This window comes from Corvus cornix, chromosome 13, assembly GCF_000738735.6.
Source record: "Corvus cornix cornix isolate S_Up_H32 chromosome 13, ASM73873v5, whole genome shotgun sequence".
NCBI classification, from domain to species: Eukaryota; Metazoa; Chordata; class Aves; order Passeriformes; family Corvidae; genus Corvus; species Corvus cornix.
The window spans coordinates 10968351-10991539 of NC_046343.1; the positions used below are offsets into that span (position 1 = coordinate 10968351).

Below are 23189 nucleotides of genomic sequence, written 5' to 3' on the forward strand. Positions count from 1 at the left end.
ACAGTGCATATAAATGTTACTCCATCATTTCCTTTATTTATATAATTTTTATTTGTTTAGTAATTATGCTCTTTTGTCATTTTCTGATGAGTAGACATAAGACAATTACCTGCACATGATAAGAGTATTCACTCATTAGAAGATATCATTGCTAGAGTGTTATCTTTGTTACCAATAATATATTTTAAGTGCTTTTCACTTAGAGCAACCTCTCCAAGCTACTCAGGCAAGCAACTCAAGCATCCTGCTGTGATGGCCTTGCAATGCCTTTTCGAGTGCCAGTGTCCCTGGAGCTGTAGGATCTGTGACTCTCTCCACCCTAACTCCAGGCCTAATGGCAGCTTGTCACTGGGGCTAAAGTCCCATCACCACGGCTGGTCCAGATCAGAAAGATGCAGGAGTAGCAATGTTGTGGCCCTGCCGTGATCACCCTGGCATGCCTTTTCCAGCCCCAGTGCTCCTGGAGCTGTAGGCTCTTTGACTCTCTCAACCTCAACCCTAAACACAGCTTGGCACTGGGCCAGAGGTGCTCATCACCAGAGGTGGCACAAATTAAAAAGTGTGGAGTTGGTGATGTTGGCACCCTGCTGTGACGCCCTTGCAAAGCATTTTGAGTGCCATCACCCCTGGAGTTGTAGGCTCTTTGACTCTCTCAACCCTATCCCAACCCTAAACCCATCACCACGGCTGGTCCAGATCAGAAAGATGTAGGAGCAGCAATGTTGTGGCCCTGCCGTGATCACCCTGGCATGCCCTTGCCAGCCCCAGTGTCACTGGAGCTGTAGGCTCTTTGACTCTCTCAACCCTAACCCTAACCTAACATGAATTTTGATTTAGTTTTGATTCAGAAAATAGAAAAGAGTAAAAATAATCAAGATACAAAACACCATCTTCCAGCACAGCCTCCCAGAAATAAGAGAATTCATGAAGCATCTTGGAGAGACTCTGTCAGGGATGCCAGCTACTCCTGACCTAGCTGGCAGCAAGCAAATTTACAGAAGTAGTAAGGCTGTAGATTAAGTAGGACAAAAATGCAGAGACGCTTTTAATGTTCTAAAAGAATTTTTGCTTTAATGTCTTACTCTTATAGTACCCTAAGCAATATATTGCTGTAAATAGATATCATTAATCTGTTTCCAGTATAGAAATAATATCCAGACAGCACCTAAGGAAAAGGAACAGGTGTCTAAAAACAAGTTACACCTACACCATGCTCAACAACTGCTGTACACTCTGTATTGTAGTCAGATTGCAACTTGGAAGTGGAAAAGCTGTGAAATTACTGATCAACACAAACCCAAGCTGAGCCCCCTCAAAAACCAGAACATAAACACCCATGAAACAACAGGAGACAGGTAACTTAATATGTGTATTATCTGTAAACAAATGAAGCTATCTCTGGATTTCAGCCAACTTCTACTCTCAGCAAGCCACACTAGAATTTTGACAGTCAATTAGTGCATAAAGTGGGTTTATTACCATGCCTTTGTTTGCAGAACTGAACATCTGCTATTAGCCATAAATACAAATAATCAAGGATGGTGTTGGAAACACGAGGCTGATTTCAAGAGATTTGTTCCATTTCAGAAAGGAAAACGATCCCACGAATCAACAAATGTTACTTTCAAAAGCCACAGCATACTTGGTGGTACAGAAAGATGTGAAAAGCAACAAAAAGCCTTACAAGCAGCTTGTTCCATTTCTGTGCCTGTGGGAGTGGTGAGTCCCAAGGACAACACAGGGAGAGGTGGAAGCATCAAGAGGGTTCTACCCAAAGTCTTGGATAAAGGGTCACTCTTCCTGTTTATGGAATAGTTAACATCAAGGAAGGAAAACTGTGAAGCCAAAGCAGTCTTACCTGATAAATATCAGACAGGCTGCTGCTCCCAGAGTCACTGGCAATGCTACATCCTGACTGGCTCGAAGGGACGTGTGTCACCTGAGGATGAGGATTGTCAGTGAGATGCATCTTGGTAAGGTCAGCTGGAAGCTGTAAATAAAATGGATTTGAGGAAAGGCAGGAAAAAGAAACAAGATGTGTAAGTCTAATTTGAAGACAAAGTTTTTCCTAAAACTTTAGTTACACATTTAGATTTGTATTTGAATTACTGAATCAAAATCAAACTGAATTTCAGTCTGTAACTTGACATACATTTTGAGAAAAAGCTAGTTTATACTAAGCTGACCCAACCACACTTCACAGTTCATAAAATTGATGGAAAACAATCCACCTTTCTATAAAACAAAGGCCTGGGATATTTACAGCTAAGTGACATACCCCAAGATGACAAATATATGACACTGGCCAAACAGCCAACCGTATTTAACATTAGCTGACATTGCAATCCATTATGAAGAAGCAGGATTCCTCTTTATAAGTTCAATTTATGCACCTTAGTTCAAAAATAACCTTTAGAAAATACCAATGTAAAACAAAAAGTAGTCCAATCTAAACAAAACGTTAGGTCTATAAAAGGCTTTGAATTTTCTTTAAAGGAGTGAGTACACAGAAAGAATATTATGCAGTTTGGGTACAGCTATGTACAACAGCACCCCTATTTTATAAATCTATCTGTAAATGAACACATGGGCAGATATCTAAATTTTAGTGCATAACTCAAGTCCACAAACATATTCTTTCTACTAACAAAACCAGCAGTAGCTTTTAAAGACTCAGAGCTGCATGGTGGTATAAATAAACAGTCCTTTAATTCAGCTGCTGGTTTGTTTTTTGCCACATACACTTCCAATATTTTTAAGAATTAACTGTATGAAAAGCACACTGTATCAAGGAATCATAGATTCTCTATGTGCTTTCATAATTCATAAATTATACAAATTATATACTATTTCTTTAAAAAAAGTTCTGATGCAGAAAAAGTCCAAAACTCCTCCGACAGCATCAAGTGTTGTGATCAAAATGAAAAGATTTCTCCTGTAAAACAAACTAAATTACATGTAACCGTGCCAGCCACTAGATATTCAGTCCTACAAATTAAAGGACAGTACTGTAAAATACTCTTGAGCTGGTATCAACTATATAAATACTGACCAAACTTAAAAGAAGCGGTAAACAGGTTTTGATTTAGCATCACAATTCCATGTCCATTATTTGAAGAGGGCACAAGAGAAACACTTTACCAAATACCAGTTCACATATTTTCTGAACACACAGGTGGCACCACGGGTCTTGCCAAACCTTCCCCACACCCAGGAAAAAAAATGTTGAGACCCTCTGATAAATGCAACATAATTTTACTATCAAAATTCTGATGAGAACATGGGGGATCTTGCATCCCTTGCAACTCCCAATGACATTCTCATTGGCAATCACTACTCAAACACAACCATCCATATGAGCTATGAAAGAAAACATTACTCTTCCTCACTATCCTAATTTTTACCTTCTAGCTTTGTTTTTTCCTAGAAAGAAATTACAAAATATCCAATCTGTAAATTCCTATCTATGGTCACATGAAAAGGAAAACGTCTGAAAAGCAAAAGGTTGCTAAAATTCCAGAAAATCACACAAAAAAACCCATTTAAACAGTAGGGGGAAGAAAGGAGGATGGCAGAATTAGGGTTAGGGAACTTAAGTTGTAGTGAACTTGATCTAAATACAAAGGATACACAGCATTTTAAAGCCTATGTTTAGCCACCAGAAAAAGTTTTACAGGCTGAAAATACCTATTTTCAGGATTTCAGAACAGCAAAAAGGTCAAAGCACTCAGGTGACAAAACACAAGCCAGTGGCCAACAGGCAACTTCTCTATCAGCACATGGGAAGAGCTGACATACACCCAGATGTAACCTCTCAACTACAACAAAATGTGCAATAGTGAAGCTGAGATTTAATTCTGATTTAATTCTGGTCTGGAGAACTGGCTGGTTACTTCTGGAATCCAAATGGCACATTGCCTACAGAACCCATTTCAGTGCCACACACAGAAGAGCACTCTCCAGGCTCCGCTTCCAATGGGCACAGGGCAGGAAGCATCACATTTTCATCCCTAAAGCCTCGGACACCTGGACATTGGTTAAGGCACCAACATTTCACTGATGACATCTGCGGTGTGGATGGAGGATGCTCCTGTGCTTTGGCAGTGCTCAGCGAGCAGCAATCTGTGCTGCAGGGTGACCCCGCTCCCTGCTCCTGGAGCACCCTGCAGTGCCCTCAGCCACGATCCCAACGAGGTCAGAGCATCACTTTCCAGGGAGTCCACATCCAGCAGCACCGTGGTACTCACTGACAAATGGACAGGGCAGGACAGGTGACAGTTGCTGAGATGCTGAAGGTCAGTGGAACTGAAACATTCAGGAGTTTTAGGAAATTACAGAACAAATCAGCCCACATAAATTCAGTGCCTCTAGCTTAAAGATCACAGGTTTGCGCAAACTCTTCAGCCTATCCCCACCTTTATAACTTCCCTATTCCAATAAACAGCTCTAACTTTAGCTTCAATCTTTTTGTCCATGAGCAAATCCCATGCTGACTGCAGTAACACAGACACAAGGAATCTAATTTAAGCTCCCTTCTATTCAGATTCTCAAACCTTCAAAACAGCTCCAGTATAACAGTGAGCAGGACCAAAAGCAGAACCAATTCTGCAGGATTTCCCAGGAGAACAAGGGCAGGTGCCTGCTCTTTACCAACAACTGGTGCTGTTAAAGCCTGCTCTGGCTCAAAGACATCCCAGCACCAACGCATACGCACTGCCACATATAGTTTGTCTTGTCTAATTTAGCTGAGATTTTAAGATTCTTGTGATGAACACTAGACTGAGAAGTGGGGCTCTACCTAGTCTAGTGGAAGGTGTCCCTGCCCATGGCAGGGGGTTGGGACAAGATGAGCCTTTAAGTCCCTTCCAACACAAACCATTCTGTGATTCTGTAATTCTAAGTACTGATGGAACCGGACATGACTCTCAAAATGAACAGGTTGTGCATACACTTCGTGTGTCATTTTCACAAAAATCCACCGATGACCAACTCAAAGCACTGCTAGCCTTCCCAAAGGAGTATTTCTAATCAACTAATTAATCACAACTGCTCTTCAACCCCCCTGCCAGCACTCCACTTCCATCACCTATAAAGTACATGGGTATGTGCGACACTCCTGCTGGACTCTGCAATATGTTCTAGCAAAAGACATTTAATGCAAGTTAGATGCAAGGAAACATCGCAGTATCTCTTTAAGTTTGAGAGAGAGAGATAAGGTTTATTCGAGACAAGTGACCTTTAAAGTACTGCTTGCCACTCTACTTGATCTCCCAAAATAAACCACAGCTTCTATCTTTTGTATGTCATTTTTATTACCCAAAGTAACTCTTCTTTCTTGCAGAGCACACTAGGCAGCAAGACACAAGAGAGGATGTTTCTGTACTAACATGACAGCGGACACTGGAAGGACTTGCTGGTTGTGGCAGGGAAGTTGCTGGAAGTGACATAAAATTGTCTTAACTATTGGTGACTGTGACTTTTTTTTCTGAAACTCAGAAACTCTTGTTACAATACTACCAGTATCCTGAAAAATCATGCATTGGGAAACAAGGTCTAAATAGCAATGTTCACCTATGCCCATATTACATGCTTTTGGATGCAGATGTTTGTATCTGCAATATCTTCTGGCTAATTGTGTGCCCTAGCACCCACAGACAGGAAAATCCCAAACATCCATGACATTCTGATAAACACTCCAACTGACTACTTAGTTGCCACTTTAAGCCACAACAATTTCATTTTTTCATAAGAAGGGATAATCTGGAACTGGAATATGAGTGCATCTGACATGCTGGCACAGCCTGTCCCTGCATCAGTGCCAGCACATCCTTGTGACTGACCTTTCCCAACAAAGCGATATTTACGAACAAACCCCCATTGAAATGCCACACTGCAATTCAGAACTGTACAAGAAAGAAAGTTAAGAAAATAGAAGCTATCATCGGCACAGCCACCTACAGCTCTGCACTCCCACCGAGTCAGGAAAACACAGCTGGTGATTACACCAAAAAATCCTGGATCAACAAGGAATTTTTAAAGCATTATTGCAAACTGCAATAGGAAAAAGGAGAGAAAAAAAGACTAAATCCTTCAGAAGCTCATCCTAATGGTAGCATCAGCCTGCCATGCCACACAAACCCAGAAGCATGAGCAGCCCAGACTTGTTTTTGTTAAAGGTATGTGAAATTTTGGAAGAGGGTTCACAGGGTGATCCCATCCCATTTGCCAGGACACACGCAAGGTCAGCCAGCTCAGCCAGGAAAGAGATGAGATGGGGGGGAGAGGACAAGCAGTGAGTAACATTTAATAAAAAATGACATGAACAAAATACTAAAAACTCTCCTCCGCAGCAGCCTTGAAAACACCCCTGAGATGAAGACTCCAAAGGTCCACCAGGAGCTTGGCTTTTTCTATCAATTTCATGGGTGCAGCCACCTAGCACCAATGCAAGGGGCAGCAGCAGTCCTGCTGCCAAACCAGAGAAACTCCAAAAACCTCTGCAAGCCCCAAACCTGTCCATTTTCCTATTACATAACACAGAGTTTACTTACAAAGAGTATTTGATTTGATTCTTTTGTTGGGTTTTTTTTAACAGACATCAGGACATTACGGTTTTATACAGAATTACCAACTTCCTAAAAGTAGTTTGGTAACAAGAGCAGAATAATGATTTGATGGTTTCTGCCAGAGACAGATGAGGTTTCCCACTGCTCTCCAGCAAGACCTGTATGAAGTTTAACAAAGGTGAGTACAAGCTTGTGTATCTACAACAAGTCTCGTGTCTGTAATTTTGAAATTAATTGGAGTAGAAGCTCTGCTCCATGGTACAACTCGGCCAGCAGACCAAGGACAGTGTGTCTGCAGTGACATTTACTTCCCATGTAAACACTATTTCCTCTCAGCAATGAAGTCACACAGAATACTTGGGAATTAAATTAAAACCTAATTTTGCTGTAACAGACTTTCAAGATTGCACATGCTCTGTCCAACAGAGCAAATGACATGACCTCTGATGAGATGACTGCCCGTCAACTCATCTGAAAAGGACACTAAAAGTGATGGTCAGCCTGAGGACAACCTCCCTTCATGTGCTCCCCAGAAAGGGTTTGCTAAAAATAAAGGCTATAGAAAGTCATTGCAGAGTATAAATTAAAAGAAAGGCAACCACAGAAGTCAGAAGTTAAGTTTTGTCAGAGAATGGCCAAACTGACACATTTTTCTTTTCTATTTCCCATTTTTTTTTCCATGGAAAGGAATCACTAGAACCTCTTTTGGCAGAGACCATGCTCTTCACCCTTTGTTTCCATAGTTACTAACTTTAGGATTTGCTGGTATCTTTGCCCTAAGTGATGCCTTGGGGTGGCTAACCTGAAAACAGAGACTGGACAAAAATAAGAGAATAAAAGTAGGTATTTATTTGAAGGGCCTTCAAAGGTACACGCTGGGCAGTCAAAAGGCTACACCCAAGATGGACCCTGGGTCACAGGTTCTTCACACTGTCATAAGTTTGGTCCATTCACATATCAGGGTTAATTCTCCAATTATAACTTCAGTTAATTATGTAATTACCCCAAGTTTGCGTTCCCTCTCATGGCTTTAGTTTACACATTTTGGGGTCTGGGACAACAAGGTATCCTTGAAAAGCAAACCTAGAGAGGCTTTGTTATGTCTAACCAGCATGAGAGAACTGCAGTTAACAGGCCACACAAAACTTCAGAGTCACACATTAGGCAGCGCAGGATTTGAAAAATATGAAAGTTAAAACCTAAGGCATCATAAGGAAAAGCCACATCCATGTGTTTGCGCTACAAGTTTTGAAAATAAGTATCAGTGTTTCCTGTTACACTTCGGATAACCAAAAAACACATGCTTAAAAGGCATAGGCAACATGAATTTGCAAAATAGTCTTGACAGAGGGACACAAGACCTATGAATTATCTTTTTCTATGAGTAAAAAGCTTCACCACTGTGTTTTAACCTGCAGTAAATGGTATGTTTATTAAACATATTCAGAAAGATCCCACAATAAGGACAGTGGCCAAAGGACTCAACATGAGGAAAAAGAACTAATAAAGGAAGCACAACCCACTTAACTCTTCTGGTCCATTCCAAATTCAAATTAATGGAAAGAAAATGAGCAATAAAGAATCAAAAGGTTTGCCCCTTTCTTTGATACTCCTTGACAGCAAAGTTTTTTTTATCAGTTTTTCTAGGTCCCCATATGGATGTTTACAACCAATCGATCCAGTCTGGACACAGCAGAAGCACCAGCCTCTGAGAGAACAATCTGTCCTTTTCCAAGCTGTGTAAGCAAATTTTCTGTCCTTGGTTTTACAGATTGTCAGTAACCTTATACCTTTTTTGCTTTTCTGACGTTTCCATAAATGTTGCCAGCAAGAGTAACATTCAAAAACAACACAGGATTTATTTACCATGGAATACCCGAGGACAAGAGCAGCTCAGCCCTGCAGTGTTGGGGCACACATATGGCTTCCGGGTCATTATAAAACCAAACCCCCAGCCCAGCCACCTCACTGTGAAAACCAGTTCTCTGAGACAAACAACCCCAGTTTTAAGGCACACATATTGAGAATTTTGTTTATTGTTTGAGGTTTTCCATTAAGAGGTTTTCACTGGTTTAAGCTGGAACCCATTAACATGCACTTGGAGCATTAACTGTGATGACACTGGGTAACCTCTGAGCCTTAGGAAACACTCCTGCTCAGCCTCCATCATACCCAAGTGGTTTAAGGACAGCAATTTTCCTTTCTCAGATGACACAGAAAGCCTGGACTGTCACAAGAAGCAAGTTAAAAAAAAACCAAACATGTTTGCCTTAAGTCTTAAAAATTAAACCAAATTGCCAAACTAAAAAGACCACTCAATTAAACAGCTGAACAGGACCCCAGTCCTCTGAAACAGGACTTACCCAGCTCCCACTGCTCCCCTTTCAGTGTCTATATCCTTCCAGTCCCTTCAAATGCCATTTTCTCTTCGGTACCCTTAGATTCAAACACCTTTCATACCTTTAATATTGAACTAGTTCTTCAGCACACTCTGCATTCCACCATCTTATTTGCAAGTTGTTTTGATGGTCTCACTACATGCTTGCATTTCCATCATCAGCTTGTTCATTTACACAAGATAACTAACTTATTTAATTAATTCTATTTTTCCTTTCTACAGTCTACTGAAACAGGAGCAGCACTGCTCACTCCCACTGACAGGTGGGCAGTCTCTCAACCTGCAGTCCTTTCTATGTCCCACTTTTTTGCTCTCCTCCATCCCATTCATTCTGTCTAAGAAATGAAAAAGGAACAAACCTCTTGGATGTTTTTTCTTGGCATCAGTAAATTATTTTAATCATCTCATATATCCTGCCAGTAAATCAACAAGAAACCACTAAAACCCATAACTTCTCTGAAGTTATTCTGCAGATTTTTCAGTAATCTTTTTCACAAGGATTGGTATAAATTAACTCTGCTTTATATTATAACCTTTTACATACAAGCTACAATTCTCCTCCACTTTAAAATACACTTAGAGCTGTGTTAATGGGAGAGAAGAAAGTTGCTTCTCTGAGATACAAAGAGAAGCCACTTAGGTGTCCACAGAGAGGGTAAGATGAGCCCAGCTGAATTACTCATGCTGACATCAGTCCTCAGACTTAATGCAAACAAAAACATTTCCCCCTTAAAGACCACAGATGGTTCACCAGTGGCACAAAACCATGTTTCTTCAGATTTTTAAAAAGCACCAATGATGTCGGAGGGCGAGGCTTTAAAAGAAACAAGAGCCAAGTGATGGCTCAAGCTTTTTCCCCCAACAGGTTCAGATAAAATCCTGTGCCCATCAATAACATGATGCAAAAACCCAGTGCCTATCCAACTACACAAACTTCATGACAATATTTATTTCAAAACATGCTTTAAGTCACTATCTACAGTATCTACTCCTGTATTTACCAGTACTACAGACACGAATCTCAAAGAAATAAAGACCAAGTTGACATCATTCATGACAGCCTTGCAGTGCCTCGAAAACTATCCCTCAAGCCTTCCTAAAGTATCTCCAGGATTACCATAAGGTGAAAAAAGGGGCACATAACACACAAAAAACCATCTAGAAGAATTAATAGCCCCTAGAGGCTGTTCTATGCCTCTGTTAGCCAAGAGCTTTTTGGTCTTCATGGCTCCTATAGCCAACAGAAATTAAAATTATCTGAAGTATTACGTTTCCTTAGTTACAACAAGGTGACATGAGGACAGAATTTCAAACTAAACTCTGGTGTTGCCTTAAACCACACATGTAATGCAATTTTAATTTAGTTTTCATATGTCTAAATTATAGATTACTACTAGGCCTTAACTCACGATAATGCTAAGTGTCTGACACGCGAACACCTCAGCTTTGGAGAAGTGGGTCTGAAAACTCACCTACAAAAAACTGCACCAGTATTGATGGGAGGTCCATTTATTAAGGGAATCTCCAGCAAGTAAACATAACTGATGGTTGCAAAAAATGTAACTTTATTACAAGATAACAAGATCAACTCTTCTCTGGTCCATTCACAAAGCAACATTTTTTAAAATGCCAAGACTTGTGCTTTTGTTATTTTGAATATGGAACAGGAATTTTCAGAAAGACTTATTTTCATTGTCAGAGTTCAAATTTTACTCTTTGTTCTTGCCACTGAAAATTAATATGATAGTAAAAAGTGCCTTGTCTAAATAATTACAGTAGAAAACAAACTGTGACAGGGAATAGTGATGCTCTGAGTTCTATAAGGAGCCCAGGAACTCCAGCAGCCAGCAGCAGCCCTGATGTTTGGGAACTCTCATCCCGAGCCAGGACTGCAGGGCACATAAAATTCCACATCTACATCAAGCTTCACCGACTGAATAATTTATCAACTCTTAGATGCACGGATTGGTAAAATACAGCAGGATGACAATCCCTCTTTACACATACTCAGGCTGCTACAACCCCATGTCACAGTAATGACATGCAGGTAACAATCAGCTCCAGGGATGCACCGAGCAGGGCTCCAAGGACGCGAGAGCACAGCGAGCACGCTGATGCTGTCAGCATTACCTGAGCCAGGAGCTGTGTAAGGAGGCCTTGGATCCTGTACATGCAGAAAAAACAAAGGAGCCCCAATCTTCCATTGTATTCGTCAAGAAATGCATTTGTGGAAGTGAGAGGGGAAGAACAGGGTGGTCCCAACCTAAGCTGTAGCTGTAAGGAGAATTTTAACAAAGAAGGTTTAAACCAAAGTCTAGAAGGAAATAAATGAACAGATAGGTGTTTATTTGCCTTTTAAGAGCCAATTTCCCATAAAAACAATACTTCAGGAAAAGGCTTTTTCTGTTGAAAAGTAGCACAATGTGTACTTGCACTTAATTTTAACATATTTTACACCAGAGTATAAGAAAATCCAAGTTTTCTGGAGTAAATGGCCACACAGCTCATACAAAACCATTTTTATCTTAAACTATCAAGCAAAAAACGCGTTCAAGAAGTTTACAAAAAGTATCATACAAGTGGTTACAGAAAACAGTCAAAACTTGTACCTAAGTGTAAGAAAAATTGTCATTTGTCAGTCCAAGTCCTCGCTCTCCAAGTGTTCAGGGATCATAGTACTGAGAAACCAGGAGACTGTGCTCTTACAAATAACATGGAGAATCAAAGCAATCTTTCTGAGCAGTGGATGAAGGGGAAAAAGATCAGGAAATACAGGGTAGGAGAGACCATGAATATTCTGAGGAGCTGGCTTAAACTCCAGAAACTCCAAAGAGGGCTAAACTATGCAATGCGAAGTTCCCAGGAGGGAAGAGAACCATGAGGAGCCAAGAGAGGAGCTCAAAGAGCAATGACCCCAAGGGATGACAGGGCCCAGTTCTGCGATGCTGAAAGCTGGGCTGGAAGCTACAGGCACAGACAGATGGACTGGTGGGAGAGGCACAGCCAAGGGGAAGAGAAAGACCTAATCAAAACTGACTGAAAAAATAAAGCAAAGGATCAGTTACTCTATTTGCTCTGAAAACATTTAAAATTCATACTACCGGGGCTACTTTCCATGCAAGCACATTAGCAAAGATAAGGATGAAATAGAATCAAATCAAGGACACACTATCAAAGCTCTGTTTTTCTTCTAAGGAGATGAAAATACATCTTCAGTTGCATGAAGGTTTCAATTCAAGATCCTGAAGATCAAACTGATGCCCTTTGGAATCAGAAGATGAGGTTACACTGATTTTAGTTATGAATAACCAAAAATTGTATCACATCCCTCTGAGACAATACCAGAAATAGGAATGGGACTGAAAAACGACTCCAAGTCTTCTGCTACAACCCAAACACAAACTTTTACAGGGCAAATGTGTCATTATTATGCTTCACATTATTAGATTTTTAACTAAACAGCAGAAAGAGAAGAGCACAGAAGCCTAGAAAAAATAGGTTACCGTCTACTGCCGTAAGATAAGTTTAACATGCACCTGGGATCTTGAATTAAACTATTTTCCTTCAGGAAAAAATGTTTTAGAAACTTAAATGTTAATTCAAAAACTCTTATTTTCTACAAAAAGTACATTATCTCAAAAAGCAACCCTTTAAAATATCCTCTGTCGAAACATTATCTAATCACTCCATACTCCCCCCATCAGACCCTTATGCTTCACAAACACAGTAACTGTGAGCACATTCCAGGCTTGGAAAATCTTAAGATGTGCATAAAATTTCTATTACAGAAGAACCCTATACATCTAAATTGTTAAGTTTAGAGCTCTCCTTCATAATGACTTAATAGCACAGTTACAGCTAGGAGTCCAATACCACAAAGTGCATCACAGACAATTGAACAGAGAAAGTTATGATCAGAATTACAAAGACAACCAACATCTTGCTGAGATACTTGTGAATTATTTTTTTGCTTTAAAATACTGCACTGGCATCACAGGACTTTTGTTTAATGTAAGTTGAATGTCTCTTGCACTTGCCAACACAACCAGCCTGTGGAAAGAGATCTCCACAAACCCGATGCAAAGACCCCTATCTTCCTCATCCCATTCCAGAGCCACAGTGACTTAACAGTTGGCACTGCTTTGATCACTGTTCACCACACTCCTCACTCCTTATCATCCTCACCACATTTCCTTACGGATGCCTGCATCTATTTATCTCATCTTCCACAATCTATCATTCCAGAAAGGACACAGTCCCCAGGGTAGAGACCATCACTTACAATGTGATGTTCTGCCCCTCTGCTGGTTCCTCCAGATGCAACCAACAGAGAGCAGCCATCATCTCTTCCTGACAAGGAGAGGGTGATCTCCCTCAGACATGTTTCCAGTTATCAGCAGAGTCCTGAGAAATATGTTGACCTCCGCAAGAACCTGTATGGGGCTGAAAGGGCACTGCAGAAATACACCACGTTCACTGCTCTCTCCCTCTGTTCATCCTCCTTGTAGCAACTCTTGATGCAGGGAAAGAAATAGAATGCATCAATTGCTTTACATGAGTCTACTCTGCACCTTTACTTTCAGAAGCCAAAAGCCATGGAGTCTCTGGGGGATGAGGGTGAGTGCAGCCCTAATCAGTGTGTGCTGTGGAAACTGGTGTGGACACCAGTACTTGGAGACACCCTGTACTTGGAGAATGTCTTCCAGGTGCCCACAGAGCTCTTAAAGCCAGCTTCTGCTCCTCCACAGCCACACCAATTAACCTCCCTCGGCTAAGGTTAACCTTCAGAAGCGTTCTACCTTCACAAAAGCCTACCTTTATGATTACTCATAAGAAATATGACTTCATGTTGCTCTGATTCAATCCATGGATCATCACACTGTCACATCCAGAACAGCTGTAATTACAACTGAGTCAACAGCCCATTTTCAGACTACTGTCCTATACCAGTTTAAAAGCAACTGATTAAAACAATTCTGGGACAGAGCTACATAAATCTAATTTCTAGTTTCAAAACAGTATCACAAAATACTTGACATTTTCAAGTTATAAACTCACATTTAAAATTCTGACATGACTTATTTTGCTGTATTATTATTATAATACACCAGTCATAGAAACAGATTTTTAGTACAAAGCTCAGCTAAAACCAAAATGGAACAAATTCAGATCTGATTCAGCTTATCAGTTTGCTTAAATCCTATGCACACTTCTCCTCAGAGTTACCGAACAACATGAACAGATCCCTTCAAAAGCTTGGGGGGCTGCAGGAGTTTGGGGGGGGGGGGGGACGACTTGTGGATTTTTTCAGAAAGGAATAGAAGTGCTTTATCTTTTGTGGTATTAAAGAACTTTTAGCTATGGACTGGAATGCAAAACAGTTAATGGGTTCTCATAAGCCATTAAAAAAAAAAAAAAAGGAAAGAAAACACAAACTTTCCTCTTCCTAACATTTCATACCATTTCATTTATGAATAGTAACTGAGTGAATAAATGGCTTGGCTGCCAGAGCAGAAATCCACTGGATATTGTCCACAGAGGTGACACAGGGGTCAAAAAACTTTTTTTTATATTATTATTTTACCCTTGTGAAGCCCTTATTTAAGCACATGGTTCTTTTTTTGTGGTTTCTCATTTCAACCCAAACTCTGTGGAAAGCACAATCCCAGCTGAAGTACCAAGGTGACTAAGCATTCCCAGTTTTTAAGCAGTACTACAACATTCAAACCTTCTTAATATGGGCAGTTCAGGTAAGTCAAGCTTAAGAAAACTCAGCCTTTCATAATTAATGTCTGCAGAGTAGGAAGGGAAGAAAGAGAGTCTACATGTACACTGGGGCACGGATGATAATACAAACAGGCCAGGAATTGCCAGCAGGAACTCCAAGGTGAGGAGCCACAATTACCTGTCTGAGCACACAGCACCCAGCCACCCTCCAAGAACACAACTATCTGCAGCTCCACTTCACCTATGATGGGGTGGACTCAGCACATATGAAACAGCCAAAATTCAGCCACACATCCACCCACACGCTTCCACGCTGGTTTTGGCAGCTGCACAAGGAAACCCCACAAACCCAGCGCTTTCGCCCCCATACAACACAAGCTTCCCTTTACATTGCACCAGACATAAAAACCAAACAGGGAAAATCACCCCGGACAGGGAGTCCACACACCCAGCTGGCTTCTCCCTGTGCCTTTACACACCATCATGTCATTGAGGCTCTAAACTTTTTGGGTTCAAAGTCAAGAGTGATCTCCTGCTCCAAAGTCAGTGCTGTATCTCACACTGACATGAGCACAAGGCTTTTGCCCACTGCCTCCAAATGCCAGAAAGTTGCACTTTTTTTTTTCTGCCCTGTAAATACAAAATTATAATAAAGAAATAATAATGAATATATGCCTGGCTCCGGATTTATAAGGCAATTCCTGTGTCTTGGGTGACTACTTCTTGGAAGTAACCTTAATAAAATACCAGAAACTCAGCTAATTTTCTGACTGAGCATACCAAATAGTAAGTGTCTCATAAATATTGTATTTTTAATTTCTTTAAAGGCTTTTATCTCAAAGGTGGGTTTGCTCGAACATTCTAGCTTTCATTATGCCATTTAAAAGAAACACCCTTCCCTCTCCAGTTTCACAGAAATACTGCATGCTCAGACACACAAAATAATCTGGGTCCTTTAAAGCTAATTGTAGTTACATAGTTCAGCTAAATAATTAACCAATTCCAAGCTGCTGCACAAAGGAAACAAGCAATACAGCTCCACACAGCTTGAAAATTAAAACATCAATGGGTTTGGATACCAGTATTTTCAAGTTAGCAAAATATGCCAGCAGTTATAAAAATGTTACACTTCAATAATATTTATAGGCTTCATATACACTTCATATCCATAGGCTAAAAAACAAGCTTAACACATTTCACAAGCAAATGGCTTTTTTTTTATACTTTCTGGTAATTTGTAAGCTATTGGTACATAAACAATTCCATGATTTCTAGGTCCCCCCTTCCTGGTTAGAAATGATTCCACAAGAATAGCTCATGCACAGCCAGGATTCCAGTACCTTCAACCCAGCATGCTGCTGGGATGAGAAGGGAACATTCAGATAGCACCAGGGCTGTCAATACATGTCACAGAAATGCAGCACAGACAAAATCTTACTTACTTTGGAGGCCCAGGGCTGTAAGCAGTTGGCGTAACATCGAACAAGAAAAGCCATTTCTTAGGCTGGGGAAAAAAGTTTCCTTTCTCAAATAAAAGCCACAGGGGGAAAAAATGAGAAAAATCCCTTCTGCTTTCTCTTTAAAAATCATAAAGCAGCAATGTACATATATGCAACTTCTCAGGCTTGGATTTCACACTGAATTCGATTACAGCTTCCACTAGATCTGAGGAGTTTTCAGTATTGCAGGGAGTTAGCAGCAGCAGCAGCAATTCCTATAAAAATGTTCCAGTTTTAACAAGCACATAAATTCAAATCAAAATGTTTCCTAGCTTCTCAAATACAAATATCCATACATTCCTCCAGGCAAGAGGCATGCACCCAAAAAGTGCTCCTAAAATTGAATTAATTCAGAAATGGATTAGAACTGCAGGTTAAAGCAACAATACATTAAAAAGCGAGGCATGAATTCTTCAAATTTCTTTTTTTTCTTCTAAAATGCATTTAACAAGTGGCTTATCTTCAGCTCCACTTTTCAGAAACTTCATATTCATATTGCAGATGAAATTTTGCAAAGGTTCTTCAGCATCTTAGGCGATCCAGGAATCCCACACCCTGGGATATTAAACTTTCTTCTTTATACTCGTGTCCATCATAACTGCAGAAATTGAATTTGCATCCAGACTGTAGCTCCAGGATATATGCTCTAACAGGTTTGCATTGTGGAATGCATTAAAAGCCTCTGCAATACAAACCCTTTTCTCTTTTGCACCCCCTCCTTCTTTTTTTTAATGCAGTTTACAACTCTGCAGTGTTGCTTAGTATTCTAATGCATCAGTCAGATAGCACGGCTAATCCACGCCTAGCTTTTCCAATTAAAACATTTCTGTAATGCCAAACAAAACAGGACGTCCATAGCTATAGCAAGGCTGACTGCTGGAGTCCTATTTCCTACTATCTTTGCTTGCTTCTCAGCAGCTCCCTCAGGAGAAGCTCCCATCGATTGGATGCTCCGCAGCAAGATGAAATATCTAATAAGGAGGAAAGAGAGTGGGAGGGGAACAGAGCTAAAAGGATGACATCACCTGTATAGAAAGCCTTTAGAAACTGCATTAGATCAATTGGCTACTGGATCTGCAGATGCAGCCAACAGAGCATCTTTACTGACCTAATATAAACACACATATCAGTACAACTGCTCAGCAAACACCCTGCTCCACATCAGCTTTTATATCATTTTATCACCTATTCATGGATGTGCTAGAACTCTGATTATTTTCCTTTTTCTAAATAATTTTTTTAAATTAATCACACGTATCTACTAACACTTGCAGCAGCATTTAGGTGGATTCTTCTTCATCTCTGCATTCAAATTTAGAAATAAGTAAAATAAATATCTGCAGCCATTCACATGCACACAGATACACACAGACCAGCTCACAATAAAAAAAATTTTGCTTTTATATATGTGTCACACTAGAAGCTCAACACTTTTATCTCATCCTACACAATACACAGATTTTATCCAGAATGAAATGTAAATTTATTATTGAAAAGTGATGTTTATAACCCTCATAATTTTAATGGTTTTGAAACCATTTTTTAAAAGTTTTGGTGGGTGGGGTTTCTTTCCCCGCTAAATCAAGACCAATTCTGTTTCTAACCCAAATTGCCTTAATTCTGCAGTAGTCAATTTAGTTCTATAATCTCTTTTTGCAACTAAAAACTGATATACTTGAAAGGAGCTTAGAGTCTTGGATGGCAGCCCAGTATGCTGGAGAGCTGCTCCAAAGAAGGATGTCTGAGATCCCACACCTTTGAGCCGGGTCTGCTGCGATGCTTTTTGGTTCCTAGAAGGCAAATGACTTCTGCTACTGCGCAAGGGAGGAAAGGAGGGAGGAGACAGGCAGGGGGACAGAGGGTGCTGGTTATGTTAAAGCCATTATTTTGGTCTCTGGATAATTTACTTCATCTGCAAGAAGGGGCACTCACTGCTGCCGTCTTCCTCTTTTTGGAAAGAATTTTTGTTGCCGCATCAGACTCAAAGGTAGTTCTCCAAAGCAAAACTATCCCATGATGGCTGTACCTCCTGTGTGCAAATGGAGCTGCCAAGGGGAGCCTGCTGGTAGTGAGGGCCAAAAACGCCTTTTCTGTCTTGTTTGCTTGCTTATCTTTGAATATTGAATCAGGCAGTTTGAGCAATCCACAGAAAGCTCCTTTTCATCTACTGTGCCAAGGGACATGTGGAAGGAGATTCTCACATTTCTGAAGCCAAGTTGTACCAACAGGACACCACTCTCCACCTCACACCAATAGCTCCTCAGCAGTCATCCAGGAGCTGAATTCTTCCCAGTATATAATCCAAATTATCACAGAAACAAAATATCTGGAGTAGAAAGAGACCCACAAGGATCATCAGTTGAGTCCAACACTTAGGATGGGAGTTGCACCTTAACCAAGAAAGACCTTCCCCTAGTGCCTTCCAAAACTATATTAAAAGGAAAAAATTGGCATCAATGTCTGAATTTACTCAACCTCTTATCAAACAACAGAAATAATATATGCAACCAGGGTCCATAAATATTACTGGGTTTAATTTGTATTTAAACATAAAGGACAATCTGAACTTCAATCCTGCACTTGGAAAATTTGCAAACACAAAGTCTATTTGATTTTTAAAAGCTGAAAGCATTCTAACTACTTTAGATTTTTACAAAGCACTACACACCTACACAAATAGCTGTTTCTTTTACTGCTTCTTTAATACTAAACAATAGGCTGGATATGTCAGCTTCATCTTACACACTACTAAATTGCATCTTTTCTAATAATGCATAAAACTGTATTTAGAAGCATCTTAAACGTCTAATGCTACAGTAATAAATCCTCAGCAGCAATGAACACCCAAATCCTTTTATGCGGTGTTACTTGCATTATGGTTAGCACAATCAATCACAATTTGTATCAAGAAGAAAAGAACCCATGCAGCTGAAGAAACCCTCTCCCTGCCTGCCTGCCCCCGATAGCTCTCTGGGCAGATCTCCACCTCCCAGTTTCACCCCACTGCATTGTGCAGCAAACCCGATCCAGCATGGATTTTGGTGCGGATGCCATATTTTACAACTACTGTAAACACCAGCTCAATAATGGGAATGAAATTCTATTTCCTCCTAGTTTTGCCTTTAAGTGCAGATGACATCATCCCTGTGGCCGTGCCGCCAATGAGCGCAGTGGCAGCGGGGGTCCCGGGGGGCTGCAGCCCACGCTACACAGACCTGCCCACCAGCCCCGGGTGGGGGGAAAACCTGACCTACTTCCACACCCCAGCTTTTGGGGCATCCCCCCACTCCTTTCTGCTTTCATTTATTTATTTATTTTAACACATGCCTCTCTGCAGTCCCAGCTCCCTGCAGCACAGGGCTGTAAGTTTTTTATAAACTGCCTGTTTAATGACAAATCTCAAAACTAGAGCAGCTCTGAGGTGAAAAAAAAAAATCTGATACAAAGGCTTGGTAGTGATCACAATCAAAATACTTGAGAAGAGCTGCAGCATTGAGCAGAATCACAAACAGAAAATCACCAGTCACATTTTAAGCCAGAATCCAAGTTTTCAGAAGATCTTAAGGAAAAAACAGTCTACAATCTCTGTATTAAAGGGAGTCTTTGTTCCTTAACATTGATTTATTTCCATGCTGAAATATCACTCCATAGATTTCTCTGCATCATTCTCTTTATCGTCCCATAATGCTACCTGAATCCTCCAGACTTAAACAAATCTGCACATTGTAATTGTCTAATGAGAGTAAGTCACTGAAAGATGGGATGTTTTTAAAAGGACAGTAAAGCTTTTCATAATTTAAATGCACATTCAGTTAGGCAGGATTAGAGTCTTCCCTTATTTAAGGACACCATAATGCAAGCCCTGCACAGGCGGGAAGCACTGGCAGCTGCTGGCAGAAGGTACCCCACAAGCAGCACGACTTTTTCCTGATCAATCAGAGGAAGAAAAGCCCATTGTGCCGTTCCAGCAGGGAGGATGGTGATGGTCTCAAAGCCGTCATGGCCCTGGCTGATGAAGCAGGAGCTGCCAGCGTGCCAGTGAGCCAAGGGGCCTGGGGCTGCGAGCTGGGCTTAAGGACTTCTGTCCTTTTGTCCTCAGAACCAGGCGGCCGCTGGCACACTGTCCCTGCCACACTGTTCCCCGCAGTGCTCAGACATGAACAGGCACTTTCACTTGCCCCTCCATTTCTAGTGCAGCAGCTCTGGTTGCATCCTGACTCCAAGCCCATGATGGGGGCTGGGGAAGGCAACCACTGCTCAAAAGGCGATCTGTCATTGCACACACTCAGGCAAAGATGTTTCAGGCTAAAATAATTCATTTTAATACAGTTTTCCAAGTGGGAATTGCTAAACATAGCAGCAAAATGCAGAAATATTTTAGCACTAAGACCACCTGCATCAAGAGACTATTTCCATAGATTTGAGTACTTTAAATCTTTTTGGACAGGCAGGTAATGGGGAGAGAGGGGTGCAGAAGGCAGAGCCAGCTGCAGACCCTGCCATGCTGGCACAGCTCGTTGGATTCAGTGTCACTGCCAGGATGCTCCTGGGTCTTCCCCAACTCTGAACTTAAACACCAAAACTAACTCATTGTATTGTTGTGACATGGTCAGCCCCTCATTAGGGCTTCTCAGGAAAAAAAGGAAAAAACATACAACCTCCACCCTGTTCCTGACTCTTTAGGAAGGGGAGGCAGGGAAAGCAGCACCACAAGCTCCTGTTTCCCTTCAGGGTGACATTCTGTGGTGCCATCACGTCCCTACACACATCGCTTTCCACAGCACTTACTAAAAGGCTGTAGAAAAATCCTACCCAAAGACCTGTAGGACTCATAAGGAGTATGAAAACACGATCCATCCTAAGGGAAAGAGCAAGGGAGAGCAGGGGGAGAAGGGGAGAGGGAGGGCAGAGACTGTCATCATCTCTGAAGTGATGTAAGCTTCTAAATATAGCACCAGCAACACAGGAGGAACAATAAAAAGGCACCATGGATTTAATTTCTCCACTGCTTTCACACTACCCCAACCATCTTTTTTCAGCTGCTATGTTAAGCAAGGAAAGGTCATCTTCTATTTGCAATGATTCAGATTTATACGGTTTATAATACGTTTATAAATTACAGCTCTCTCCTGCAGCTCTGTCTCGCGCACACGCTCTGCAGAGCCAGGCAGAGCATGATTCGCATCACAAACAGCGATGACGGCAGTGGGGGGGAAGGGGAAGCCCCCTTTGCTATGGACTCAAACAAATAAAGTTCCTTTCTACCGTTTGAACTGAGATGATTCATACCACGCTCCTCCCTTCCTTCCTGATATCTCATTTCAGCAAGGGATGGGGAAGTCTGGAAAGGTCTGCAACCCAAAAATCCCTGGTGATGAAAAGGTGTGGATACCAACCCCAAAAAGGTCAGTCTGGGGGACTGAATCCACTCAGAGACACAGAAAGGACAAAACAGCTAATATCCGGCAGCAAAATTTCCCAAACACGTTTAGGATTTTGATCCCTAAACATAACCTCAGTCTAGTCTCAAATCTGACATCACCTCCCAAACTTAACATGGACCTGGCTGTGATTTCCTCAGCTGACAGTGACCTGGGAATTCAGGTGGAGTCTCCCATTTGCAAAGCCCATGAAGGTATATATATTTTTCTTATTCGGCAAAAGTTGATATAAAAACCAATACAAAATACTACATTTTCTTCCCTCAGTTATTTAAAATGGTATCTCAGGTTTAACCAAGTAGACTAAGACAATTTAGAACATAAGGTACCACCACATCTCTCACAAGAAGAAGGCTTCTGATTAAATGACCCTGAGAATAACATGTTAAGTCCACAGATGAGGTTAAAAAAAACAAAAAAATCATTAAAATGCCACTTCCAATATTTTTGTCTTTTTGCTTGAGGATTAACACCGAACTGGAAGACTGCAAGTGGGAAGAGGGGAGGGATCTGACTCCTCCTACCAAAATTTCTCTCCTAAGCAAGGGTAATTTTGAACAGTCCACTCTCATTTATTATTGGTCAGTGCACCCAGTTTGAAGAGCGTATGTGAAGGAGTCTACCCTGTGTCTGGAAGGAGTCCTACCCTGACAGACTTGCCTGTGCTCAGGCACAAGTTCATGCAAACAGCTTGGCTGCCCCTGGACCCAGGCTGGGACCAGCCAGGCTCAGCACAACCTGAGTTCTGTAACAGAATGAACAGAGAATAAGGTGGAGGGTACCAGGCACTCAGGGTCTGCAGACCCTGAGATCTGGATCCCCAGACCAGCCATGCTGGGGAAACACAGCACAGACCCTACAGCAGCTCCACAAGACTCCTGTCATCAGATGGAGCATCACAGTACAGTGATTTCTAAACTTTCACATTTTCCAACCTTTCACAAAATCCAACCCTTATCACCTTTAAAAATGGAAGGCTGAGTATGTTCAGATAAAGTCTTCCCCAGAGTCATTTGGGATCCTCCATCCACTGAGGGCAAAAACAGCAGGAAAACCCCAGCTATTCTCACCCAATCTGAGAAAATGATCAAACAGATAGAGCAAGGGGTGAGCCAGATGCCATGCCTGCACTCCAAGTTGACAAACCACAACTGCTAACCAAACTTCAAAGGAAACAAAATCAAAATCATAAAGACAATATAAGTATTGTGGCTACTTTACCTCCAACTAGAAGCTTCATTACATAAGAACAAAACTCATTAATACTCAGCAACAAAAAGCAAGTCTGACTTGCAAGAACACGGTAAGGAACAATGACAAATTAAAATATAATGACGGTTCCAACTAGTCAAGTATTTTATCTGTCAGATATATCACTATTAAGAAAGATGCCACATACCAAATATGAAACTACAAATGCCATTAAATAGTAATCAGTTCTATGCCAAAAAGAAGGATACTTTTCTAGCTATTCTCTCGTACAGGCAGTGGTTTTCATGCCAAGTTTTTCCAAGGAAAACAGAGCATCCAAATGCTTATAATTATGCACTGACATTTT

General features: G+C 41.1%; 1 protein-coding gene across 12 annotated transcripts in view; it reads right to left on the minus strand.

The window, feature by feature from the left end:
- The window catches only part of RAPGEF6 (Rap guanine nucleotide exchange factor 6), a 121557-nt gene that overhangs the window by 43518 nt on the left and 54850 nt on the right, over nt 1-23189 (minus strand). For 11 of the 12 annotated variants that reach the window (XM_010413096.4, XM_010413092.4, XM_010413098.4 and 8 more), the window contains exon 7: nt 1859-1990. In XM_010413096.4, coding sequence (XP_010411398.1) covers nt 1859-1990 — 132 coding nt within the window. Of the gene's footprint in view, nt 1-1858; nt 1991-16133; nt 17133-23189 lie in introns of those variants that run through there. The other variant, XM_010413097.4, reaches the window with a different exon arrangement.